We start from the raw sequence: 27733 nt of genomic DNA, 5'->3' as shown, positions 1-27733 counted from the left end.
TGAGGGATGGTTGACAGAAACTGACATAAAACACATGTCAAACACATTAGATGTCACAATCCATTTGGGCCAAAGCCCCATTTTCAACAGAAGAATATTAAAAACTCTTAAAGCAATCTCTCAGAAATGGTTTTCAGAAAACCACATCCAAACAGCTCTCAGCAAATTAAGTGTCAAGACACTGGAGAGAATTCGAGAAGGGTGAGGGGCAAAACGTGAGCATGTGGAAGCAATTACTGGCTGCAGGCGGGATCGGTTAGCTTTCGGTTTGCTGTGTGCCTCCAAGCTGCTGAGCAACCAGCCAAGTCTGTTTCCACAATCAAACAGCCCCATAATACCTCCTCCTCAACTGACTGTGAAACCCTCATGAGCTTCAAAATGCTGCTTTCTCTGTGCATCTCTGGTTGGGAGAGGAAAAAATGTGTGAATCTTGATTCAAACTGTGACCTGTTTGCCGAGACCAAAGAGGAAATCCCTCATGGAGATGTAATGTAGAGTGTGGAGAGCTCGACACTACGCCTGGGAGGGGTCAGGAGGTTATTGATATTGTTAGACTGTGGGGACTGCTGGAAATGCATAAATAGCTTGAAGACACACATTCATCTTGCAGTCTTTCTCTGAATGCCTGGGCTCAGGTGACCTCCACTCTATTCTTCTGCAGGAAACCTCATCTGTCTCTTCAAACCCTGTAAGTGCTTTCTTTGACTTGTGTTTTATTCATGCAGCATCATGTTGAATTGCTTCTGCCTAATTACGATAAATTCAAATCTTTTTTAGAGCATATGAATTTAAAGGTAGTATATGACAAATAGTCAAGTCAAGTCAAGTCACCTTTACTTATATAGCGCTTTTTACAATGCAGATTTTGTCAAAGCAGCTTTACAGTGATAACTGGTATATAATTTTGGCTGCACAGCAGCTCTTAAAGAAAATGGTGTCAATGTAGGCAGATGCAAAGCACTGTTACACATTACTATTACATACTATTACATGGATTCTATTTTAAATATGGTAATGTTTAAATTGTACATGATATTAGATCATTCATGTAATAATAATAATATAAATCATAACAAATTATAATAATTTATTTGAACAAGGTGATTAAAAAAAAAAGTACACACAATATTATATTGAGTATAACTTAACCAATTTCAACAAATTGTGCAATTTCATTGCCAATCCTTCTTTTGCTAAATATGCCATGTAACAGTGCCTGGAAACACAGAGTGAGTTCAATTATCCTACATTCCTTCCTTCTTAGTAAGTGTATGACACAGTTATATCAAATCACTCACAGAAGCAGCTTTTGTAAAATGTTTAATTCCCCTGTTTGTTACTTAGTTTAGCATGGAAGGAGTAGTACAAAGCTTGTCGCAAGTATCCACATTGCATTATAAAATAGTTAATTGTTACTTCACAGAACCAGCATGGAAAAAATGATATCTCTGAAAGTGAACTGCTGGCTGCAGTGGCTTACCATGACTCTGGCCCTGCTGAGTGAAGTCCCTGCAATGCCGTTCGATGTGGACCGCGTATGCACGGCGCCGTCTACGGCCAAGTACAGATTGACGTTTACCGGCCAGTGGACTCAGACTGCCTTCCCCAAACACTACCCTCTGTACAGGCCGCCTGCTCAGTGGTCCTCCATCATTGGTGAGTGGTCTGCTCTTGTAAGTAAGAAGTAGAGGGTAGTATTAACCATTATTGCTTTCAAAATTTCTACATTTGTTGCCCCACTTTTTGGGTTGTAATGAATGCAATGGCCCATGTGTTCACCAACAGGGGGTTTGACCTAGCAATTATAACTTTAACAGTAAAACTTTATTTTAGATTTTTTTAACTAGTTGCTTATTAACATGCACAATTCAGGAATATTGGCTGCTTATTAGTGATTATTAAGCACATTTTAATGCTTTATTCTATATGACCTTATTCTACATTCTTAATCCTACCCAATACCTAAACCTAACAACTAACTTACTAACTATTAATAAGCAGTAAATTAGGAGTTTATTGAGGGAAAAGTCATAGTTAATAGTGAATACATGTTCCCTATACTAAAGTGTTACCACTTTAACCAAAAAGTCAAAACAAATGTGATATACATTTATAAAAATAAAAGTTCCAATTGAGGGTTTTCGCAGCGATGCCATAGAAGATCCCCAAAGAACCTTTCAGTGAAGACTTTTTCTTAGTGTGAAGAACGTTTTACTGATCTAAAGAACCTCCACTAAAAAGAAGCTTTATTGCAATGGAAAGGTTCCGTGGATGTTAAAGGTTCCTCATGGAACCACAGATGCCAATAAAGACCCTTGATAAGAATTTCATGGTTTTAGTAACTATTGAAAATGAGCATGGTGCATATTTCAGTATGGCTGCTCGCTGATCATTGGATTATTGAATACTATAATTATTTATCAGTTTCTTATAGATTTATGTACAATATCACAAAAGTGTATATATATATATATATATATATATATATATATATATATACACTACCAGTCAAAAGTTTGGAATCGGTAAGATTTTTAATGTTTTTAAAAGAAGTTTCGTCTGCTCACCAAGGCTGCATTTTTTTAATTAAAAATACAGTAAAAACAGTAATATTGTGAAATATTATTACAATTTAAAATAACTGTTTTCTGTTTGAATATATTTTATAAAGTAATTTATTCTTGTGATGGCAAAGCGGAATTTTCAGCATTATTACTCCGGTCTTCAGTGTCACATGATCCTTCAGAAATCATTCTAATATGTTGATTTGCTGCTCAAACATTTATGATTTTTATCAATGTTGAAAACAGTTGTGTACTTTTTTTTTCAAAAGAACAGCATTTATCTGAAATACAAAGCTTTTGTAACGTTATACACTACCGTTCAAAAGTTTGGGGTCAGTAAGAATTTTTTTTTTTTTTTTAAATAAATTAATACTTTTATTCAGCAAAGCTGCATTAAAGGGATAGTTCACCCAAAAATGAAAATTATCCCATGATTTACTCACCCTCAAGCCATCCTAGGTTTATATGACAATCTTCTTTCAGACGAACACAATCCGAGATATATTTAAAAATATCCTTAGTCCTCCAAGGTTTATAATGGTTGTGAATGGTAACCCACATTCTGAAGACAGAAAAAATGCATCCATCCATAAAAAAAGTAATCCATATGGCTCCAGGGGGTTAATAAAGTCCCTTTAAAGCGAAGGGATGTGTTTTTGTAAGAAAAATATCCATATATAAAACTTTATAAATTCGAATAACGAGCTTTAGGTGGACGACCGTACGCATATTGCGCACGTCAATTTGGGCGGAAGAGCAACCCTTGACCCGAACGCAATGACGCAATGACGAACGTGGAGGCGAAAAGGAGAGAGCAAAACAAAACACTGGTCACAAATTAGAAGTCTAAAACGAGAAATTTTGAAGAGAAATGTCGGAGGATTTCGATATAAGAGGAGCTTGAGTTTGCTGCCCAGCCATTTTTGTTTGAACCGTGAGAAGCTTACGAAACTCCTACATCCTGCGTCATACATCGCGTCAGAGGATTACTCATTTGGCGCAAGTCAACTTGCGAATTTTGCGTGCGGTTTATAAAGTTTATAAAGTTTTATATATGGACATTTTTCTTACAAAAACACATCCCTTCGCTTCAAAAGGCCTTTATTAACCCCCTGGAGCAAGTATGGATTACTTTTTTTTTTTTATGGATGGATGCATTTTTTCTGTCTTTAGAATGTGAGTTACCATTCACAACCATTTAAACCTTGGAGGACTAAGGATATTTTTAAATATATCTCGGATTGTGTTCGTCTGAAAGAAGATTGTCATATAAACCTAGAATGGCTTGAGGGTGAGTAATGATGCTGAAAATTCAGCTTTGCCATCACAGGAATAAATTACTTTATAAAATATATTCAAACAGAAAACAGCTATTTTAAATTGTAATAATATTTCACAATATTACTGTTTTTACTGTATTTTTAATTAAATAAATGCAGCCTTGGTGAGCAGACAAAACTTATTTTAAAAACATTAAAAATCTTACCAATTCCAAACTTTTGACCGGTAGTGTGTAAAATATATAAACTATAGTGTTTTTAATTACTGATATTTGAAAATAGGTAGCATTTGGTTAACTCTGCTATAGGCATACTAAAAACAATCTGGGTTGCACAAAATGACCCCCAACAAATTACCCCTAAAAATGTTCCTGTATAAAATCTTTTCCTTTTAAAAAAAGTCCAGCCCCTTGCAAGGCACTGTATAATTTACACATTGTTCCTAAACGGGCCTGAGCAAGACAGTGATGGCAGTACTTGAGTAGCATGTTATGCACTAAAGAAGAAGTACACATCAAACATCATATCAAAATCATTTTCATTTTAGGAGTAACTCACAGCTCAGACTATCACATCTGGCAAAGGGATGATTACGCCAGTAATGGGGTGAGAGAGTTCTCTGAGAGAGGAGAGGCTTGGACCCTGATAAAGGAAGTGGAGGCAGCTGGGGAACGGATCCAGAGCGTCTATGGCCTCTTCTCAGCGCCAGGTGTGGTTGGAGGAACCGGCCAGGCAACCACAGAATTTGAAGTCTATGCAAGACACTCTTTAGTAAGTACATTGTGCATTGCAATAGGTTAAAGCAAGGACAAGCCTGAGCCTCTTTTCTAAACCAAATCATGACCTTGCATATGATGCATTTTTATGCAAATCCACACCATTTGACATTTAAAATGAATATTAAATCCAGTTGTTTTGCTAGCTTTGCAGCCTGGCCATGTTGTATTGCTGTTCCTGTCAGCTGGTCCAGCTGGCACACCACTGTACCAACCAGATAAACATGCTAAACACTGGTTTAACTAGGCCAGGAGACAGACTAGACCAGGTTAGACCACTTAGGACCATTAAACTACCTTAGGCTGGTTTAAGCTGTTGTTATAGCTGTTTTTTTTTTTTGTTTTTTTTGTTTTTTTTTAAACCACAGATGTTTTCAGTCAGAAGATGTGGACACTTCCATACTGTGTCCAAAGCATTCTTTTGGAACTAGGTCTCTACATGCACATACTTCATTGGCCTCCCAGGCATTCCATATAAAATATTATAGAGAGAATTGCAAATAATAAAACTTTTCAAAGGTAAACCAGCCAGTGGCAGCTCATACAGGCTAATGAGCAAGCTAAAACCACAGAGCAACCGAACACTAATGGTCTTCTTGTTTTGCAGCTGTCCTTCATTGTCCGCATTGTGCCAAGCCCTGACTGGTTTGTTGGAATAGACAGTCTGAACTTGTGTGAGAGCGATCACTGGAAGGGAAATATAAGCCTAGATCTTTACCCCTATGATGCTGGCACAGACAGTGGTTTCACCTTCTCCTCACCAAACTTTGAGACCATTCCTCAAGACAAGGTCACTCAGGTAATGTCTAAAAGAAGATAACCCTAGAAAATGTTTATTATTTTCCATGAAAAAAATCCTTCTTAGACCAGCATGGTTTGTTGGTCTTATTTGGTTTAAGCTGCTCTCCCAGCCTGGCCAACTGAAAAGTTTCCAAAATCCCCCAGCACACAGACCAGCCTGACCAGGCTTGGAGATGAGCTGAGAACAGCAAAACATTTTAGGCTGGTTTAGATATTTTTTTGCAGCAGGGTTAACTCACGTTGGGAACCATCCTAAAGTGGTTTACTTGGTTACACTGGTTTAGTTGGTCTGCCAGAGACCACATTCTCTCTAAAACCAGGAAACTAGACCACCTGCTAGACCACCTAATCCAACAGCAATGGAAGTCTTATTACAGATGTGTCTTCTCCTCAACAGATAACCTCATCATTTCCAAGCCACCCTGCAAACTCCTTCTACTATCCAAGACTGAAGCATCTGCCCCCAATAGCCAAAGTCTCCCTAACTAAGATCAAGAACAACCAGATCTTCAGCTTGCCCATCCAGCCAACCCAGTCCAATCAGATTCCAAGCGGGAATGAAATAGACGGTTCTCTCATAAGTAAGCATTGGGAATTGTTTATAAAATGAATGGTGATATGTATGCTGTAATGCTCTGAATGTCTTCTCATACAAGGCTTATTTATGCAAAAAACAGAGTTGATAAAACTTTGTTTGAATCTTGCATAAGCATGTATTCTGTTTTTGAGGAAACACTACAAATCTGTAGAGAGATTTGAGAGAGTTGTGGTTATTGAATCACAGGCTGTAGAAAGGTTTATCCATTCCCATGGTAACCAACACAACAAACTGCAAACAAGATAATGGAGGCCAACCCGTTTAAAGGTTTTCTGCCACTCAACATTCAGGAAGTGTTTGTCATGGAAGTGAAATGTGTGCTTTTATTCCATCCTTCTGTTTTCCTACTTGTACAAAAGTCCCAGTCTGTGATACATATCTACCTTTTACAAGGTCAGGGTTTCTGCAAAGCAGCAGTGGAGAGGAAATTTCTCTAGTCTAGTAAAAACAATTTTTTCTACAACATTTAAAGATTTTGCTTTTGTTGTCAGATATTAATTAAAATCTCAGATTAAATCAAGATTGGAAAAAAGACTTAGAGATAAAGTTATCGTAAAGTTAGCACAAAATTTATTTAGCATTTAGGAAACTTTCCATTTACTTTTCTTCACTAATAATATACCTGCCTGAACAATGAACAATCTCATTCATTACGCCCCACTAAGGGTTGGTATAGTGGTGGACCTTCATGCTTAGTTTTTTCTAAAATCTGTGTGTTTTTGTACTCAAATCATACGACTTCACCATCAACTTATCAAAAAACATGAAATAGTTTTGTTTTCTTGTGTTAGGGTTGCCTATAAGAAATAGTGCACCCAAAATTTAAAGTTTTATCAGTCAATTGTGAGGGTGATTTTTAATAAGATTTGATATTATTGAACTATAATTTTCAATATTATGTAAACTATTCTTTTAACAAATACAATTATCTTTCCCCAGTTCTCCTAAAGTTACAGTACTATAATCAACGTCTCTTTTTTCCCTACAGATACCCCTCTGGACTGTGAGGTGTCTGTCTGGTCACCTTGGGGTCTTTGTAAGGGTCAGTGTGGTGAGAAAGGGGTAAAACACAGAACCCGCTATATTCACATGCATCCTGCAAACAACGGGGCTGCCTGTCCACTTCTAGAGGAAAAGAAGCTCTGTATCCCTGACAACTGTGTGTGAATATAAATATGACATGATGAGGACCTCATACACAGGGAAGAATCAACTGGTTAACAGCTTTAAAATGTTTTGAGACATTTTAAAGTGAATGACTGTTTTCTGTGAGGCTATGATGTAGTGGGTGAATTAACAGGAGACAAATCCCAAGTTAGTTATGAGGAACTGCAGATGTCACCAGCAAAAATACTTTTTACAATATTTGCCCTAATAGGATTTTATAAACTGAATTGGCTGTAACTTTCACACACTGTCCTCATGCACTGTTCATGGAGTCTTATGCTCTCTGGTGAAAAAAACAACAACTCACCAGTGACATTATCAAGCTCAATAGTTGAGATAAAAATCATCAGTAAAAATACTCTCTTGTCAAAATATTTTGCATCAGTGGATGATATCTGTACATTAATTGCAAAACTGTATATACATTTGTAAATAAAATACAATAAAAACATGTTTCCTCTGAATTTGTCATGTTTATGTGGAAAAAATTAAGTATTTTTCTTAGCAAGATAATAACTGCACTATAAATTGTCCAAGTATTTGGACATGTAGTTCATATGTAAAATGTCTTAGGTGGACTTGGGTGTCCAAATACTTTTAAATGTTTGAAATACTGTGTTCAAACAATTACTATCTATTAAACTTTTAATCTTAATGAAGCAAGACAGGTAATAAATTGACTATTTATATCAACATATTTAGGTTTCTCACTCGTCTTATCATTACTTTCCATTTACCTTGTTTAAACATGAGTCTACAAACAACAGCTGCAGATTTCACACACTTAACCTGCTGTGCACGTAGAGCTTTACTAGTTTCCTTGGCTAGCAGTTAATGTTACTTCTAGCTTTCCTACCTTAAAAATGAATTGTTTTACTCCAGTGAATGTTAGGGTGACAGGCCTGCTGCTAGCCAGTTTTGTCATTTTGGCTTCGGCAATGTATTTTGATTTAGGGGAACAGGAGGAAAAGTGTATCATTGAGGAGATTCCAGAGGACACACTTGTGACAGGTCAGTGAAGATATACAGTAAGGGGCAATTTAATATTCTTTTTAAAAATATAATTATACTTTCAATAAATGTAGAACATTTATTGTTGACTTCATGTTTATAGTCTTTTGTGTGTGTGTGTGTGTGTGTGTGTGTGTGTTACTCTGGACACATATTTAGCCTGTATAGATAGCCTGTTACAAAGACAAATGATTGTTTATGTCATTGTTTATGCAAACATCAAGATAAATTCTGGATGCAAATATCTGCATGTAACTGACTGGAATGTATTTACTCTTAAATAAATAGTGTTACATCTGGTCTATTCTTATCTAGACAACAACAGCTCACAGGAACCGCGTGAAATGAGCCATCAGTAATTCCAGTCTTACTTTCTGCTCGAACCTTCATAGGTTTATTGGCTGCCTGTGAACAACATCTACCTTGACCCGCTCTCAAACTGTAGTTGTAGCTGAGGCCTGGAAGAGTTTGGATTGTGTTGTTGACATGTCAAGAAGACGCTGTTTTCTGTGCTGCGAAAGCAAATTCATTTTGATGCTACTCACAAAGGATAAGGACTCATGCTGGAATTGGCACACTAAAACCAACATATTCCTCAATATTACATCACATCAATATTACATCACAGTGTGATGTTTTTACATTTTTACAGTATTGCCCATACTGCTATTGATGTTAGGTTAATAAACAGCACATATACAATATGTGGCATACAATATATTAACTCCTTATTCAAGCAAGATATGAATAATCAAAAGGGAAATTATCTTTGTGGGTCATTGAGCGCCCCCTGTAGTAAGTAGGCTATGTAGAAAGTAGCTTCATTAGTCCTAGTGGACTGTAAAAATGTTGTAATGAGGAATACAGTATCACTGACTAATGGTTTTTCCCTTTAGGTGTCTTTCTGCTAGAGTACTGGGATGGAAATAAGAAGGGCAATACTCCACACCTTGGTTTGACAGTGACTGTGAGAGATCCTAACCATGCGGTATAAAGCATTCGGTTACACTTTATTTTAAAGTGACGTAGTTACATTGTACTTACTCAAATAAGTACTGAGTAGCCTAATATTAATTAACTACATGTACTTAAGTTACTATAGAGTTACGGTAAGGGTTTGGTTTTGGGTTACTTGTAATTATGCATAATTTACTGTTATTACTATAGTAAGTACATGTAGTAACATGTTACTACATCACCTTAAAAACAGTGTTACCAAGCATTCAACTCTGTGTACTCATGACATAACTGAAAATTATACAAACTGTCAACTATTACCACCTGGAACAATTCTTCTGATGCGCTCTGTCATATGCAGGTGGTCTTGTTAAAACGCTTTGGGAGATTTGGAAAATTCACCTTTACATCCCATGCTTCAGGTCAACATTTCGTGTGCATGCAATCCAACTCCACCAGGTTCTCCGTGTTCGCTGGTGATCGCCTGGTGAGTTGTGAGATGCTATGGCCTTGTTTAATTTGACCTGCTTAAAATGTCTGCTAGGGGCTTTTACTTTTCTCTTTATGCACAGAAAGTCCATTTAGATGTCCAGATGGGTGAGCATACCACCATTGATCCTAATGCTGCCAAGGCAAAGGACACTATGAAAGCAATGCAGTACAACCTGCAACATCTCATTGACCAGATGCGTTACATTAGCAGGCAGCAAAATTTCCAAAGGGTAAGCAAACACAGGCAGTAGGATGGCCTGACAACAAAATGTCACCATATTAATTGCTTGCCAGAATCAGAATCAGAACCAGACGAGTGTCATCTGTCCATGTTATCCAAGGTTCACTTACTCTCAGTGATTATATGCAATTTTTATGTTTATTTTACTGCATCCAGGAACGTGAGGAGAAGTTTCGCAAAATAAGCGAGGAAACAAATGGAAACGTTTTGTGGTGGGCCATTATTCAGACATCAATACTCCTCTCTGTTGGAATCTGGCAAATGAAAAACCTCAAAGACTTTCTCATCGAAAAGAAGTTGGTTTAGCTTTATGAACTGACTACCCTTACGAAAATTAAACATGGTTTTATTATAGAAAAAGTGTAGTAACCATGTTTTGTTTTGTTTTTTTGGTGAATTGATTACCATTTGTATAACCACAGTTTTACTACAAATACCATGGTTAAACAATGGTTAGTGCAGCAAAACCATGGTTAATTTGTGGCCTATATTAACTTTTTTTTTTTTTTTTGTAGTAAAACCATGGTTAATTTTCATAATGGATAACTGTGTTTAGATAATTCTACATTGTTTAAAGCATTTTGATGAATGTAGAAGTCTAAATTAGCCTACCTCATTTGAGAGTAGGCCTAAACGGTCATTTACTCTGCAAAGTCAATTTTTCATGACTGTACTGAATTTAATAAATTCATACTTATTAAATAAATTTTTTTTCTTTGTGTTTTATTTCACTATAGAGGTGTGTTCAACTGAGAATATTTCTTTTAAAAATTCATCAACAAACTTTTAATATGGTAACTGTTGTTTCCACAAAATTATCAGGCCCCTTAATTACTACTATAATTATATTATTAATAATTATTACTACTACAGTAAAACGTTCACCTTTAATCATTTAAAGTATAATATAAGTATTTAATCAATATTATTTACAGCATAAATACTAGCCGTATTATTTGCCGGAAACTACGGTCACCATGGTCATTTTTGTGAGGAGTGCGAAATTTCAGTACGGTGACGTGAGCGTTTCAAAAAGCATCGCAAAATCAGCTAATTTATTAGATAAACTAGCAAACCTTCATTTTAGCGTACACACTACTAATAATAATCTGGATAACGTGTATAGGAAGATACGGGTATGTGTTTTTATTTTTGTTTTTTACTTTTGAAATTTAGTGTCCACAGCACCGTTGAACTTTCGTGATGTCCTCAAGCGTAATTGTATACATTCTTTGTATAGTTAGCTCAAATGCTTTAGGTCAATCTGCCTGCTAATTAGGTTAATTTAACCATTATTTATTAATTTGTTGTACATTTAATCAATTCGTCTTGTTAATATTTTTCAGTCAATAATTAGTTTCTGACAAATAGAGAACAAACTTTGTATATTAAACACAGTTTGAACTGAATTAATAAGACATTTGCGATGATACTCGATTGGTTTGCTAAGAAATATAATGTGTGATCTTAACACAGGCTGTATCTCAAAACCCAGCGAGCAGCCTACCTAGAGTGTATGGAAGCCCATTTCCAACTCATAAGAATATAATCATGTTTTAGTAAATCATAATTAATTCATACTGTCATAATTATTACATACTAAATCGAAATTGTGACATACCAAGTTGTAATTATAACATAAAAAACGTCGACATACTAAGGCAACATTATGTCATAATTAAAATGTCTTAAAATTTCATAATTTACATAGAAAGTCAAAGTTATGACATATAAAGTTATTGTTATGACAGAAAATCCTAATTTCGTTTTTTAATCTCATAATTTTGTTTTTTCAATCTCATAATTATGATTTAGTATGGCATACTGTTGCCCGGTTTCACAGAAAAGGTTTATGACTAGTCCAAGACTCAACTGAACGCAATTTGCAATGACATATCTTAAAATATGTCTGTGCATTGTTTTGTCTCAAGATGCAGACTAGTAATGTTGTTGTTGTTTTTTTTGTTTTTTTTTCTAAGGCACATTCGTAAAAGCTACTTCAATGTCAAGGCCTACTCCTGGTCTAATCCTGGTGAAACCAGGGTTATGATTTTTTTCTTCTTCTTCTTTTTTCTTATTTGGTGGAAATTTTGTTCCATAGTTTAAGGCATAACAGATGCATACAACATTTTTGGCTACAGTAAAATAGCAGTTTGGGGCATGATAGATAGGCCTTCAGACCGTATACTGTATAAGCACACTTTTGGAGGTTTTAGCACACAGCCATAATGATGTTGTTGTACTCAAATAGGATAATGTCTCACTGGATCTGCTGTAACTCGTGCTTCATGTCACCTGGTCCTGAGCGTCAGCTGGCTGTCACAAACTGCTGCCACATCATCTGTAATGTTTGCTTTCAGAGAGGTAGCACACTCAGCTAACATTAAATATGTTCAGATTTAAAGATGGTATAATGGTGCTGCGTTTACATTTAACTGTAGTTGCATTTATAGTGTTTATAACACGGTATGTGAATTATAATTATTCCTAGTATAATTATCTGCCTATTTTGTATTGCACTGCAGTAATAAAGTAGCAAAATCACAGTATGAATGTATTGTCAGTGAGATCATAAATTGAATGTGTGAACATGCTGCCCTCTGTTGGAAAAATACAGTACAGAGAGAGGTCTGTGTTTGTTTTCCCTTAAGGAAATCAAGGCGTGTGTCTCATTTGCAAAGCAAAGTGTCAAATCTCTCCACTGTCTGATAAGGTAAGATACAAGAAATTGTTGTCATAGAGATTAATATTAATGAACTGTCACTAATCTGCATATTGTTTTCATAGAGCAGCTCAGAGGTTCAAGAACTTTTCACAGATATCAGTGCAGTTGCTGTCAAGTACTTCTCAGAGATAAGCAAGGTGATAATGTATATAAAATGAGTATGATTGCAGATATGTTAATCAATCAAGCAGCAGTAGCACTTATAAAGACATGATTATTATGGTTTGTAGGTCTTACAATTCCAGGCCAGACACCAGAAACGATTACTGGTCCACTATCAGCAGAAGGTGAGAGCAACCTGTCCTTAACAGGACTTATTTTTACTGAATCAAATTAATGTCACACAACACTCTAAGCACAGATTGAGAGAATGAAGGAGAATGGACTGAAAATGCAACAAGAGATGCAGAAGATGTCCAAGTAAGGATGAGTACTGCATTAATGCAGCCATTTCTTTTTGCATTTTTGCCTTATTTATTGGTTTCTGTTTTGTGCAGGAAAATTTCAGAACAAAATGCCTACATATCAAAGTTAGAGATGACTGTTCAAAATCAAAGGTATCTCTACATGAATCTCTAAATAGATAGTTGAATACAGGGCCTATAAATAGTATTCACTATTTGGAAATCGTTATGTTTTACAACATTAAACCACAAAGCATTTACTTTTGCTTTTGTGGCACAGATCAACAAGAAAATATTCTTTCGAAATGAGAAAACATATTTCTACAAATTGGTCAAAAGATATTACACACATTAAATAGAAAACATTTAGTCGATGCACCTTAGGCAGTCCAGTTCTTGTCTTGAGTGTATGTGGATATTGCTTTGCACATCTGTCCAGTGCAATTTTCTCCATTCCTCTTGGCAGAACTGCTCAATCTCAGTCAGTTAGCATGGAGATCATGAGTGGACAGCCTGTCAAGTCAAATTCTTAACTTAAATTCAACTTAAATTCTGAACTCTGATTTGGCTACTCCAGTTGTCTTTATGCCATTCCTCTGTAGCTGTGGGGTCATTGTCTTAAGCCAGTAACAAACTACATGACTGTCAGGCCGATTATGAATGTCATTTAGTCGTGACGACTGATCATGCCCAAACGGACCGGGTCTGTTCAAGTTGGGCTCAGTCAGTTACAGTTGGTGTTTAAAGTTGTGTAGTGTGCAATGTCTAAGATTCTAGTCGTAGAATTTAAGAACCAGCTGCTGCCAGTTGTCCTCACAATGACTTTTTTTAAACAAAAATATTACCGACTAATGCCGGTGTAGTTTCTGAATATTTAAATAGTCTAACGAATACAAACCCAATTCCAAAAAAGTTGGGACACTGTACAAATTGTCAAGTCAAGTCAAGTCACCTTTATTTATATAGCGCTTTTTACAATGTGAATAAAAATGTGAATACAATTGTGAATAAAAAAGGAATGCAATAATTTACAAATCTCATAAACTTATATTTTATTCACAATAGAATATAGATAACATATCAAATGTTGAAAGTGAGACATTTTGAAATGTCATGCCAAATATTGGCTCATTTTGGATTTCATGAGAGCTACACATTCCAAAAAAGTTGGGACAGGTAGCAATAAGAGGCCGGAAAAGTTAAATGTACATATAAGGAACAGCTGGAGGACCAATTTGCAACTTATTAGGTCAATTGGCAACATGATTGGGTATAAAAAGAGCCTCTCAGAGTGGCAGTGTCTCTCAGAAGTCAAGATGGGCAGAGGATCACCAATTCCCCCAATGCTGCGGCAAAAAATAGTGGAGCAATATCAGAAAGGAGTAAAAATTGCAAAGAGTTTGAAGTTATCATCATCTACAGTGCATAATATCATCCAAAGATTCAGAGAATCTGGAACAATCTCTGTGCGTAAGGGTCAAGGCCGGAAAACCAGACTGGATGCCCGTGATCTTCGGGCCCTTAGACGGCACTGCATCACATACAGGAATGCTACTGTAATGGAAATCACAACATGGGCTCAGGAATACTTCCAGAAAACATTGTCGGTGAACACAATCCACCGTGCCATTCGCCGTTGCCGGCTAAAACTCTATAGGTCAAAAAAGAAGCCATATCTAAACATGATCCAGAAGCGCAGGCGTTTTCTCTGGGCCAAGGCTCATTTAAAATGGACTGTGGCAAAGTGGAAAACTGTTCTGTGGTCAGATGAATCAAAATTTGAAAAAAACCTTGTGAGAAACCAGGCTTAGTCGGGTGGCCAGTTCTCCTCTGGCCAACAGTGCTTTGTTACGATTCAGGTAGCTATCATAAGTCCGAAAGGATCGCAACATTCAAAGTATTTATTCCAGTTCCATTCAATTGAGGATTGTATTCATCACGGCTGTTGAGGAACTGTGTCGTGGCTGTCGTGTCGATGAGGCCCTCAGAGTGGATGATCTAGTTGACTCAGTCTCTGATGATACTTCAGGGCTGCGTTGTGGTCGTGTCAAGGCGCAGGTCCTTGGTCTCACCTGGATACGGCCTGGATCCGGTTGACTACGGTGAACCTCGGGATAACCAGAAAGACTAATATTAGCGTAGATGCCATTCTTCTTCTGATGTAACGAGTACATCAGGTGTTATAGGAAGTGTTCCCGGTTCCGGCTGACCTAATTTATGCAGCCTAATAATCCTTCAACAGATTTGAAAATATAAATTGGTAATGTGTTATGTGTATGCCAGGTTAAAGAAATGCGTTTTTAGTCTAGATTTAAACTGACAGAGTGTGTCTGCTTCCTGAACAATGCTAGGAAGATTGTTCCAGAGTTTAGGTGCCAAATAGGAGAAGGATCTATCGCCTGCGGTTGATTTTGATATTCTAGGTATTATCAGCTGGCCTGAATTCTGAGATCGCAATAGACGTGAAGGACTATAATGAATTAGGAGCTCGCTCAGGTACTGGGGAGCTAAACCATTTAGTGCTTTGTAAGTAATTAGCAAGATTTTAAAATCTATACGATGTTTAACAGGAAGCCAATGCAGTGTTGACAGAACTGGGCTAATATGGTCATACTTCCTGGTTCTAGTAAGAACTCTAGCTGCTGCATTTTGTACGAGCTGTAGTTTATTTATCAGGCGAGCAGAACAACCACCCAGTAGAGCGTTACAGTAATCTAGCCTTGAGGTCATGAACGCATGAACTAACTGTTCTGCATTTTTCATTGAGAGCATATGTCATAGTTTAGATATATTTTTAAGATGGAAGAATGCGGTTTTACAGATGCTAGTAACATGGCCTTCAAATGAAAGATTGGTATCAAAGAGCACACCCAGGTTCCTAAGAGATGACGAAGACTTAACAGAGCAGCCATCAAGTGTTAGACAGTATTCTAGGTTATTACGTGAAGAAGTTTTTGGTCCAAAAATTAGAATCTCTGTTTTTTCTGAATTTAGTAGTAGGAAATTACTGGTCATCCAATTTTTTATATCAGCTATGCACTCTGTTAATTTTGTGAATTGGTAAGTTTCGTCAGGGCGCGAAGAAATATAGAGCTGAGTATCATCAGCGTAACAGTGAAAACTAACGCCATGCTTCCTAATGATATCTCCCAAGGGTAGCATGTACAGAGTGAACAGCAACGGTCCTAGTACTGAGCCTTGCGGTACTCCATATTGAACTTGTGATCGATATGACATCTCTTCGTTTACTACTACATAACGGTCAGATAAGTATGATTTGAACCATGACAATGCAATTCCACTAATGCAAACATAATTTTCGAGTCTATTTAAAAGAATATTGTGATCAATAGTGTCAAATGCAGCACTAAGATCCAGTAACACTAATAGAGAGATACAACTACAATCTGATGATAAGAGCAAATCATTAGTAACTCTAATGAGAGCAGTCTCAGTACTATGGTACGGTCTAAATCCTGACTGGAAATCCTCACAGATACTATTTCTTTCTAAAAAGGAACATAGTTGTGATGATACTACCTTTTCTAGTATTTTTGACAGAAAAGTGAGATTTGAGATCGGCCTGTAATTGACTAATTCTCTAGGATCAAGTTGTGGATTTTTAATAAGAGGTTTAATAATAGCCAGCTTAAAAGTTTTCGGTACGTATCCTAGTGATAAAGATGAATTGACGATATTAAGAAGAGGATCTATAACCTCTGGAAGCATTTCTTTCAATAGCTTAGTCGGTATAGGGTCTAACATACATGTTGTTGATTTTGATGATTTAACAAGTTTAGACAATTCTTCCTCTCCTAAAGCAGTAAATGAACTGAATTTTTCCTCAGAGACACTACAATGCACTATCTGACGCGATACTGTAATAGACGGTTGCATGGTTATAATTTTTTCTCTAATATTATCAATCTTGCAAGTAAAGAAGTTCATAAAGTCATTACTGCTGTGCTCTTTGGAAACATCAGAAGTTGAAGCTTTATTTCTTGTTAATTTAGCCACTGTATCAAATAAATACCTAGGGTTGTGTTTATTTTCTTCTAAAAGTTTTGAAAAATAAGCAGATCTAGCAGATTTTAAGGCCTTTCTGTACTCAATCATTCTCTCTCTCCATGAAATGCGAAATACTTCTAGTTTTGTTTTCTTCCAGCTGCGCTCCATTTTTCTGGCTGCTAACTTTAGGGCCCGAGTGTGCTCATTGTACCATGGCATTGGATTAATTTCCTTAATCTTTTTTAAGCGCAAAGGAGCAACTGAGTCTAATGTGCTGGAAAAGACAGAGGCAATAGTTTCTGTTACAACATCGAGGTCTTCTAAGCTTTCTGGTATGCTAAGGCGATGAAACTGATCAGGAAGATTATTTATAAAGCGATCTTTAGTGGTAGAAGTGATGGTTCTACCATATTTATGGCATGGAGGCAGTTTAGCCGCCTTGACTAAATGTAGTATACACGAGACTAGATGATGATCTGAGATGTCGTCACTCTGCTGCAGAATTTCAACAGCATCAAGATCGATTCCATGTGACAATATTAGATCTAAAGTATGATTACGACAATGAGTAGGTCCCGACACATGTTGTCTAACACCAATAGAGCTTAGAATATCTGCAAATGCCAATCCTAATGCGTCTTTCCCATTATCTACATGGATATTAAAATCACCAACAACAAGGACTTTATCTGCAGCCAATACTAACTCCGACAGAAAATCAGCAAATTCTTTGATAAAGTCTGTATTGTGTCCTGGTGGCCTGTATACAGTAGCCAGCACAAATGTCAACCTACATAATGTTACGTAAAGTACCATTACTTCGAAGGAATTATATTTGAAAGACTTTTGACTAATACTGTAAATATTACTATAGATTACAGCAACACCTCCCCCTTTGCCTTTCTGACGGGCATTGTGTCGATAATCATAACCTTGAGGACTAGACTCATTTAAAGTAATGTAATCGTCCGGTTTTAGCCAAGTTTCTGTCAAACACAGCACATCTAGATTATTATCTTTGATAATATCATTAACAATAAGTGATTTTGAAGAAAGGGATCTAATATTTAACAACCCGAGTTTTATCATTTGTTTAGCATTATTATCTCTATTTTTTATTTGTTGAACATTAATTAAATTTTTACCATTAAATGAGTTTGGAAGTTTTTTGTTTTTACTAATTCGGGGTACAGACACAGTCTCTATTTGAAAATATCTAGGTGTAAGAGTTTCTATGTGTTGGGAGTTATCTGAATTTTCTGACTTCTGTAACGTGAGGCAGCTAGCAGACGGTCGGTTTAGCCAGTCTGTCTGCTTCCTGACTTGGGCCCCAGTTTGTCATGTTTCAGTTCTAAGACTATGTGCCATATTACTAGAGAGAAGAGCAGCACCATCCCGGGAGGGATGAATACCATCTCTTTTCAACAGGTCAGGTCTGCCCCAAAAACTTTTCCAATTGTCTATGAAACCTATATTATTTTGCGGACACCACTTAGACAGCCAGCCATTGAGTGATGATAATCTGCTAACTATCTCATCACTCCAAGAGGACCTAAAGAGGACAAGGACAACCCAAGTTGTTATCAGCGCTCAGTTCAGAAGCCTGCATCTCTGATGGTATGGGGTTGCATGAGTGCGTGTGGCATGGGCAGCTTACACATCTGGAAAGGCACCATCAATGCTGAAAGGTATATCCAAGTTCTAGAACAACATATGCTCCCATCCAGACGTCGTCTCTTTCAGGGAAGACCTTGCATTTTCCAACATGACAATGCCAGACCACATACTGCATAAATTGCAACATCATGGCTGCGTAGAAGAAGGATCCGGGTTCTGAAATGGCCAGCCTGCAGTCCAGATCTTTCACCCATAGAAAACATTTGGCGCATCATAAAGAGGAAGATGCGACAAAGAAGACCTAAGACAGTTGAGCAACTAGAAGCCTGTATTAGACGAGAATGGGACAACATTCCTATTCCTAAACTTGAGCAACTTGTCTCCTCAGTCCCCAGACGTTTGCAGACTGTTATAAAAAGAAGAGGGGATGCCACACAGTGGTAAACATGGCCTTGTCCCAACTTTTTTGAGATGTGTTGATGCCATGAAATTTAAAATCAACTTTTTCAATCAATTTTTCCCTTTAAATGACACATTTTCTCAGTTTAAACATTTGATATGTCATCTATGTTGTATTCTGAATAAAATATTGAAATTTGAAACTTCCACATCATTGCATTCCTTTTTTATTCACAATTTGTACAGTGTCCCAACTTTTTTGGAATGGGGTTTGTAAAAAAAAAAAAATCACAAACATGACGTTTGTAAATAAAATAAGTTATTCACTTCAATTATATCTGAATATAATCATTATCATTAGTTGAAGAAATATGATGAAGAAATACAATGCCTTGAACATCTCTGCAGCCCTTCTGTCAACTTAAGTTAGCTATCATGTTTCTAGTGGCAGTCCCATATTGCATATTGGGAGCATTGTACATTTACTGATAAAAGTAAAATTTAAATAAACAAATAATATTTTAAATGACTTCTGTTTCGGGATCAATAAAACAGTAATATTTTATTTTCGTAACTGATAACTCCGGAACCATATCAAACAAACAAAAAAATAGCATAGTGTTTTTGCTCAGAATGAACCAATTCTTTTTAGATTTTTGATTTGAGAATAACAAATAGCCTACATTATTGCTTAATTATAGGTTTAAAAAAAACAGCTGGAGAAATGTTATAATTAACTAAATTAATCTGGAAAGACACAATGAAATCTGTCTACTCAGGTGATAATGGCAAAAAGAAAAAGAGAGAGAAACAGGACTTTATGAAAAAATATTTTATTCAAGACACATTGCTGTGTCATCAACATGCATTTATCATTCTTACAATCACCGTAAGAATGTTTACCTTGAACCTAAAATTTGGGTTCAATTCGGTTTTCTTCAACAGTTCTCCTCACAAAACTTCAAACAAATTTGATAAGAACACAGTGGAAATTGTTAGCAACACCAAACACAAGTCGTTATGTTTAACATTTCTTAAATAAAATCATCAGTGTTGTTGGCAGTGTGGTAGGGGCATCGGTAGACAATATAATTAGATGTTGCGTGTTTTTTTTTTTTTAAACATATCTAAGTCTCTCCATCTAGTACCCTTCATCCTCACCCAAGGTTTTTCCTCCTTTTTTTTTCTTCTTTTTTATTCTGCACAAATTGCACTGCAAATAAGTAGTGCCAGCTGTCTGTTGACATCCATGCTTGTTTTGGTACAGGATCTCATACAGTTGAGTTCGGCAAACATACACACACTACTATTTTTTTAGGGCCCGAGCACTGAAGGTGTGAGGACCCTATTGGAATTGCTCCATTTATTATTAGGGCCCGAGCACCGATGGTGTAAGGACCTTATTGTAATTGCTCGGTTATTCTTCTATTCTTCTAATTAGATCCCAAGCCCTGAAAGGGCGAAGGCCTTATTGTTCTCCTAAGGATTATAGGGCCCAAGCCCTGAAAGGGCGAAGGCCCTACTGTTCCCCTAAGGATTATTAGAACCCAAGCCCTGAAAGGGCGAAAGCCTTATTGTTCTCCTAAGGATTATTAGGGCCCAAACCCTGAAAGGGCGAAGGCTCTATTGTTTTCCTTAGGATTATTAGGGCCTGAGCACTGATGGTGTGAGGACCCTATTGTAATTGCTCGGTCAATTATTCTTCTCCAAAATGAATCACATTTTTGAGGGCCTAAACATGTACGGAAACTAATGAAACTTTGCACAGAAGTGGTGAAAATTTACATCTGATATGGGTTTCAGAATTAGGTGTGGCAAAATGGCTCGATAGTGCCACCTACAAACTTTTAATTAAGCGCCTTTCGGCTACGTTTCATGTACAGGTTTGAAATTCGGTAGATACGTGCAATAGCCCAATACCTACAAAAAAGTCTCTGGGTCCAAAATCTGAAAAAACAACAGGAAGTGAGATATTTTGAATTTTCTCTGCAAAATTTTTGCAGTTTTTGCCATTTCCAGACATTGTATTTTAACAAACTCCTCTAGAGCTTTAATCAGATCAACATCATATTTGGTCAGTCTAATCTAAAGGCCTTCGCGACATTAAATTGCGAAGACCTTGACTTTTCATGGAAGGGCGTGTCCGTGGCGGCCTGACAAATTTCAGTCTTTCACCATGAAACAGGAAGTTGTTGTAACTCGGGCATACAATGTCCTATCTGCCCCAAACTTCACATGTTTTATTAGAGTCCTGGCCTGAAGACATTTACATGGCAATATTCAGTTACAGTCATAGCGCCACCTGCGGGCAACAGGAAAGTACATGTTTTACACTGTGATTAACTCCTCGTAGAGATTTAACCAGATCAACATCATATGTTGTCAGTTTAATCTTAAGACCTTAGCGACGATAAATATCAAAGATCTTGAGTTTTCCTTGGAGGGCGTGTCCGTGGCGGCCTGACGAAGTCTGATGTTTCGCCATGAAAGAGGAAGCTGTTGTAACTCAGGCATACAGTGTCCGATCTGCCCCAAATGTCACATGTGTGATAAGAGTCCTGGTCTAAAGACATCTATATGCCAATATTCAGTTAGTCATAGCGCCACCTGCTGGCAACAGAAAATGGCATGCTTTACACTGTAATTCACTTCCAGAAACACATTTCAATATGCCACAAAGAACCAAACACAGTAGAAACATGTTAAATCATGCAACACTTGACTAAATGCTAATGTTTGCGATTAACGCCATGGAACAGGTTTCAGAATTAGGTGTGCCAGAATGGCTCGATACCACCACCTACAAAATTTCAATTAAGCACACTTTACGCTACGTTTCACGTTCAGGTATGAAATTCGGTAGAAAGATGTAACAGCGTAATACCAACAAAAACGTCCCTGGGTGCAAAACCTGAAAACCCAACAGGAAGTGAGATATTTTCATATGCAAAATTGTTGCAATTTTTGCCATTTCCAGACGTACTTTAACAAACTCCTCCTAGAGCTTTAATCAGATCAACGTCATATTTGGTCAGTCTAATCTGAAGGCCTTTGCAATGTTAAATTGCGAAGATCTAGAATTTTCCCTGAAGGGCGCGTCCGTGGCAGCCTGGCAAAGTTCGATGTTTCGCCATGAAAAAGGAAGTTGTTGTAACTCGGGCATACAATGTCAGATCTGCCCCAAACTTCACATGTGTGATAAGAGTCCTGGCCTAAAGACATCTACATGCCAATATTCAGTTAGTCATAGCACCACCTGTTGGCAACAGGAAATAGCATGCTTTGCCCTGTAATTTATTTACTGAAACACATTTAAATATGCCATGAAAAATCCAAACATGCTAGAAACACTAAATCATGCAACACTTGGCTAAGTGCTAATGTATGCGATTAACGCTCAGCATGAAGTCAAGACATTGATGATGAAAAATTGCCAGCGGATTTGATAACGGTTTGGCCGTGGCGAGGCAACAAATTTATGGCGAGAAAAGGTAAACAGGAAATGTGTTATAATATCTGCATACATTGATTGATTTTGATCAAACGTCAGCTGTGTGTTCGTTGCACAAGGCTGATCACATGGATGTGACTATTGTGAGTCAAAGTTATAGCGCCACCAACTGGCAGCAGGAAGTGTGTCACTTTCAACTTGCTTTGAGATCACCCTCTTATTTTTACCCTGATTTGCTTCAAACTTTATCAGAATAATGTCAAAACATGGCAGATGTAGACCTTTGAAAAGAATTGTGATATCTCAAACACCGTTACCATGGCAACGCATCAAACTTTAATATTCGTTTTGGATGCTTTTGAGACTCTTAACATGCTTCAAATTGCATGAAACTCAATACACACATCGGAGATGTCAACCAGTAGACATGGGCAAAACCGTAGAAACGGGCTGGGAGCTGGGCCTCTATAGCGCCACCCTTTGACAAAAGTGGGGGGGTTAGTTTAACCTACAGTCACCAAAATCGGTATACATATTGATCTCGTTAAGCCGGACAACTTTCTAATTTACAGTCATTAGCTCTGACCAATAGGAAGTCAGATATTTTGGTTTGAATGTGGATTTTTTTAATAAACAGGCTCTGAATTTTAAACTACTACTTCTAGGGGGTTTATTCGATTCAGACCAAACATTTTTTACCATGGTACTAAGACATTGAAGATGTAAAATTGAGAACAGATATATATATCCGAATGGATATCTCGAACGGTGTTGCCATGGTGATAGATTGAAGTAATGTCAAAAAAGGGAAATGGAATGACTCTTATTTTCTATAAAAAAAAACACTATACACAATTAATTTATATATAGAATAATACAAATGTTTGAAATAAACACATTTTATTCTTTTTTTTTTTCAATTCAAAAAGCGTGTGAGTTAATAGGCAGATTAATTATACCTGATTGAAAAATGGATAAATGTCATACATAGAGTAACAACTAGAGGGCAGCATATACCTATTTTTAAACAGGGTTGGATAAATCAAGCAACAGAGCAATAGTTTAGATACATGGAACAATGATTTCTTTTTTATTTTATACTGTATGTGCAGGTATATTTAAACATTTATCAAAGACTACTTTGTCACAATTTAGATGTTTTTTTTTTTTTTTTTTGTTTTTAAAATGATCTTCTCAGTCTGTCTCTGTCTCTCTCTCTGTCCTCCCCCTCCTCCTTGCTCCCTCAGTCTCACTCATTATCTGTCTGTGTGTGTGTGTGTGTGTCTGTCAGTTTTACACCCTTGATCAGTTCTTTAACCCTTTTCTTGCAGACTCCTTCAGAGTTTAGTGACAACCCTAATCAAACACACCTGAAGCAGCTAATCAAGCCAGTTTATTTGTAGGCCACTGACAATATAGTATTATATTATTAGTTTGATAATTAAGTTAATTAAAATATAAAAACACACTGCAAATGATAACTTCACACTCATTTAAAATTGAACTATGACACTATATCACTATTTGGACAGGACTACTTTTCTAAATGACACGAGTTACAATTCTTATTACCCGACAACTGTGATTTTATGCATTGATTCAGACAAGACTAGAATTTATTTTTTTTACAAAGGAGAGTGTGTGTTTTGTAGACATGGGCGTTAAAGAAGTTCATGTGCTGTGTTTGCGAGCATCACGTACGACGCATATGTTTTTAAATTAATTATTTATTGATATAATTCTAATTTATTCAAAATCCATATTTACATAAATTTCACATGATTTTATAAAAGTGGCTGTTTATAAAAAACTTGTATAAGTGAGCAGAAAAATCTAGACACGTACCTTACTCTTACCTGAGACATTAAAATCATCTTTGCAAGTTCCGTGATTTGGCTCTATTTATTAATTTTATAATATTTTTATTTTTACATCAAATACCACCCATACTGAAATTAAATGAAAGCATAATTTTGGTGCATAAGATTGGTGCGCAAGCTCAGGGAGGTCAAAAAACACATGGAGAAGTGTTAGAGTAATAGAACATCAGCAATCAAAGAAATTCACATTACACTGGATTAGATTTCTCAGAGTACTGTTGAATTTGCGCAAATAACAGTAGGTAGTTTGCTCTGGAATTTTTATAGTGGTTGTCTGAGAAAAACACAAACATGACAGATTAGGATGGTGGTTTGTGATCATAGAGGCACCAGCTGCTGCAGTAAATGTGGTCTGAATTTGACATAGACCTTTTACTGTTTTAAATGCCCATTGCCCACCGTGCACAGTTGCCCTGAAGCCACCGGGGTGGCGGTGCCACAGGGCTTGGGCCCGTCATCGCTTCTTGCAGCTATATTTATTATTATTTTTTTCTTTTTTTTTTCTTGAACCTTCCAGAGCTTTTTGGGGGCCTTAACGTGCTCAAAAACTCTTGAAAATCGGCACACACATTGGAATCTGCGGCCATTGGGACGCCGCAAAGGCTGGGACCTGGGCGTGGCATGGGGGCTTGACTCTTTCTCTCTCTCTCTCTGTGTGGGTCTCTGTTTGTGTGTGTGTGTGTGTGTGTGTGTGTAATCATATGGGCACCAACTGCTGCAGTAAATATGGTGTATTCAATTGTGTATTCAACCGTTTTAAATGCCTATTGCCTGCCGTGCACAGTTGCCTTGAAGCCACCGGGGCGGCGGTGCCACCGGGCTTAGGCCCGCCATCGCTGCTATATTTCTTCTTCTTCTTCTTCTTCTTTTGGGGGCCTAAACTTGCTCGAAAACTCATGAAACTTTGCACACGTGTCAGAAGTGGTGAAAATTTACATCTGATATAGGTTTCAGAATTAGGAGAATTTTCAGAATTAAAATGGCTCCACCTACAAAATAGCGCCACCTACAAAATTTCAATGAAGTGCCCCTCGCGCTACATTTCATGTACAGGTGAAAAAAGTCTCCTGGTACAAAATCTGAAAACCAACAGGAAGTCAGATATTTAGATTTTTTATTCAGTTTTTGCCATTTCCAGAGGTTGTACTTTAACGAGCTCCTCCTAGGGCTTTAATCAGATCGACGACATATTTGGTCAGTCTAATCTAAAGGCCTTTGCGACATTAAATTCCAAAGATCTAATGGCGGCTTGACAAATTTCAATGTTTTATGCCACGAAACAGGAATTTTTTGTAACTCAGGCATACATTGTCCAATCTGCCCCAAACTTCAAATGTTTGCTAATAGTCCTGACCTGAAGACATCAACATGGCAATATTCAGTTATAGTCAAAGTGCTTTTAACTTGGTGCTAAGACATTGAAGTTGTTTAATTGCAAACAGATTTTGGATTTCTTAAACAGTTTGGCCGTGGCGAGGCAACGAATTTATGGCAAGAAAAGGGAAACAAAGTGTTATAACTTCTGTATACATTAATTGATTTTGATGAATCTTCGGCTGTTCATTGTACAAGGCTGATCACATGGATGTGACTATTTTCAGTCAAAGTTATAGCGCCACCAACTGGCAGCAGGAAGTGTGTCACTGTCAGCATGCTTTGAGATCACCCTCTTATTATAGCGCCACCTTAAAGTGCAGTAAATGTGGAGTGAATTTGACATAGTCCTTTGATGTTTAACCATTTGAAATGCCTATTGCCCGCTGTGCACAGTTGCCCTGAAGCCACCGGGGTGGCGGTGCCACCGGGCTTGGGCCCGCCATCGCTGCTTGCAGCTATTCTTCTCCAAAGTGAATCGTTTTTTGGAGGGCCTAAACATGCTCGAAAAGTCATGAAACTTTGCACACACATCAGAAGTGGTGAAAATTTACGTCTGTTATGGGTTTCAGAATTGGGCAGGGCAAAATGGCTCGATAGCGCCAACTAATGAAGTGCCCCTCACGCTACATTTCACATAGATTTTGAAATTCGGTACACACGTTTAACAGCCCAATACCTACAAAAAAGTCTCTTGGAGCTAAATCTGAAACTGAACAGGAAGTCAGATATTTTGAATTAACTTGCCATTTTTTGCCATTTCCAGACGTTGTACTTTAACAAACTCCTCCTAGAGCTTTAATTAGATCAATGTCATATTTGGTCAGTCTAATCTAAAGGCCTTTGCGACGTTAAATTGTGAAGATCTAGATTTTTCACTGAAGGGCGTGTCCGTGGTGGACTGACAAAGTTCGATGTTTCGCCATGAAACAGGAAGTTCTTGTAACTCGGGTATACAATGTCGGATCTGCCCCAAACTTCACATGTTTTATTAGAGCAGTGACCTGAAGACATCTTCATGACAATATACAGTTACAGTCATAGCGCCACCTGTGGGCAACAGGAAATGACATATTTACACTGTGATTAACTCCTCATAGAGATTTAACCAGATCAACATCATATGTTGTCAGTCTAATCTTAAGACCTTAGTGATGATAAATATCAAAGATCTTTCGTTGGAGGGTGTGTCCGTGGCAGCCTGACAAAGTCTGATGTTTCGCCATGAAAGAGGAAGCTGTTGTAACTCAGGCATACTATGTCTGATGTGCCTCAAACTTCACGTGTGATAAGAGTCCTGGCCTAAAGACATCTATATGCCAATATTCAGTTAGTCAGAAACACATTTCAATATGCCACAAAGTACCAAACATGCTAGAAACATGTTAAATCATGCAACACTTGGCTAAGTGCTAATGTATGCGATTAATGCCATGAAACAGGAAGTCGCTGTAACTCAGGCATACAATGTCCGATCTGCTCCAAACTTCACACGTTTGATAATATTTCTGGCCTGAACACATCTATATCGCAATATTCCGTTACGGTCAAAGCACCACCTGTTGGCAGCAGGAAGTGTGGCACTTTGAAATGACTTGGCCATAATTCTCCTGTATTTACTCGCTTACATGCATGTCGCCCACTATTCGCTGTTTTCCTAAGGCCAACGGGTGGCGGTTAGCCCAGGTGTGAGGGCCCTTTCATCGCTGCTTGCAGCTTTAATTTTGTTTGTTTTTTGAAAGACAATACTTTTGTTCAGCAAGGATACATTAAATTGATCAAAAGTGACAGTAACGATATTTGTAATGTCTTTACAAAATATTTCATATAAAGGCTTTTACATATCACAAACACTACTTAAATCCTTGATGTATAATGCATTATAAAGGTATTCAGAATGTACATTATAATGCATTACATAATAATGTAACTTGGTTAAATAATTGTAACCAAAGTTAAAATGCTTATGTAAATGTATTACATTACAG

General features: G+C 37.2%; 4 protein-coding genes and 1 long non-coding RNA gene across 5 annotated transcripts in view; 4 read left to right on the top strand and 1 right to left on the bottom strand.

Moving 5' to 3' along the window:
• LOC127494686 (uncharacterized) overlaps positions 1-18561 on the bottom strand; it is a 98695-nt gene extending 80134 nt beyond the window's left edge. The window contains exon 1 of the mRNA XM_051860771.1: positions 17209-18561. Coding sequence (XP_051716731.1) covers positions 17209-18113 — 905 coding nt within the window. The 5' untranslated portion in view covers positions 18114-18561. The remainder of the gene's footprint in view (positions 1-17208) is intronic.
• LOC127494694 (uncharacterized) overlaps positions 1-27733 on the top strand; it is a 447433-nt gene that overhangs the window by 81783 nt on the left and 337917 nt on the right. The gene's annotated exons all lie outside the window — the stretch shown is intronic.
• spon2b (spondin 2b, extracellular matrix protein) lies at positions 283-7650 on the top strand. Its single transcript, XM_051860769.1, has 6 exons — positions 283-688; positions 1424-1656; positions 4392-4615; positions 5228-5419; positions 5819-6002; positions 7008-7650. Exons 2-6 carry the CDS (start codon positions 1431-1433, stop codon positions 7184-7186), a joined length of 1005 nt encoding a protein of 334 aa, XP_051716729.1. The 5' UTR covers positions 283-688; positions 1424-1430; the 3' UTR covers positions 7187-7650.
• Positions 7957-10593, top strand: si:ch211-255i20.3 (transmembrane emp24 domain-containing protein 11). Its single transcript, XM_051860784.1, has 5 exons — positions 7957-8197; positions 9094-9185; positions 9516-9641; positions 9727-9876; positions 10044-10593. The coding sequence occupies exons 1-5, from the start codon at positions 8050-8052 to the stop codon at positions 10191-10193; spliced, it is 666 nt and encodes a 221-aa protein (XP_051716744.1). The 5' UTR covers positions 7957-8049; the 3' UTR covers positions 10194-10593.
• Positions 10874-27733, top strand: part of LOC127494689 (probable E3 SUMO-protein ligase RNF212) — a 28972-nt gene continuing 12112 nt past the window's right edge. Inside the window, exons 1-7 of the mRNA XM_051860782.1 lie at positions 10874-11023; positions 12139-12251; positions 12539-12600; positions 12675-12749; positions 12843-12899; positions 12974-13032; positions 13110-13169. Of these exons, the coding sequence (XP_051716742.1) occupies positions 12143-12251; positions 12539-12600; positions 12675-12749; positions 12843-12899; positions 12974-13032; positions 13110-13169 (422 nt within the window). The 5' untranslated portion in view covers positions 10874-11023; positions 12139-12142. The remainder of the gene's footprint in view (positions 11024-12138; positions 12252-12538; positions 12601-12674; positions 12750-12842; positions 12900-12973; positions 13033-13109; positions 13170-27733) is intronic.

Source organism: Ctenopharyngodon idella, chromosome 14 (genome assembly GCF_019924925.1).
Source record: "Ctenopharyngodon idella isolate HZGC_01 chromosome 14, HZGC01, whole genome shotgun sequence".
In the NCBI taxonomy this organism is placed as follows: domain Eukaryota; kingdom Metazoa; phylum Chordata; class Actinopteri; order Cypriniformes; family Xenocyprididae; genus Ctenopharyngodon; species Ctenopharyngodon idella.
The sequence above is the reverse complement of the archived record's forward strand: the minus strand, read 5'-3'. Positions and strand labels throughout refer to the sequence as shown.

What these genes read in the sequence shown, in the direction of transcription:
- spon2b (XM_051860769.1), top strand. Translation starts at nt 1,431, where the DNA reads ATGGAAAAAATGATATCTCTGAAAGTGAACTGCTGGCTGCAGTGGCTT. An exon ending in TCAGTGGTCCTCCATCATTG is followed by an intron (nt 1,657 to 4,391) that starts GTGAGTGGTCTG and finishes TTTTCATTTTAG; the next exon opens with GAGTAACTCACAGCTCAGAC. An exon ending in AATAGACGGTTCTCTCATAA is followed by an intron (nt 6,003 to 7,007) that starts GTAAGCATTGGG and finishes TTTTCCCTACAG; the next exon opens with ATACCCCTCTGGACTGTGAG.
- si:ch211-255i20.3 (XM_051860784.1), top strand. Translation starts at nt 8,050, where the DNA reads ATGAATTGTTTTACTCCAGTGAATGTTAGGGTGACAGGCCTGCTGCTA. An exon ending in AGAGGACACACTTGTGACAG is followed by an intron (nt 8,198 to 9,093) that starts GTCAGTGAAGAT and finishes TTTTCCCTTTAG; the next exon opens with GTGTCTTTCTGCTAGAGTAC. An exon ending in GGCAGCAAAATTTCCAAAGG is followed by an intron (nt 9,877 to 10,043) that starts GTAAGCAAACAC and finishes TACTGCATCCAG; the next exon opens with GAACGTGAGGAGAAGTTTCG.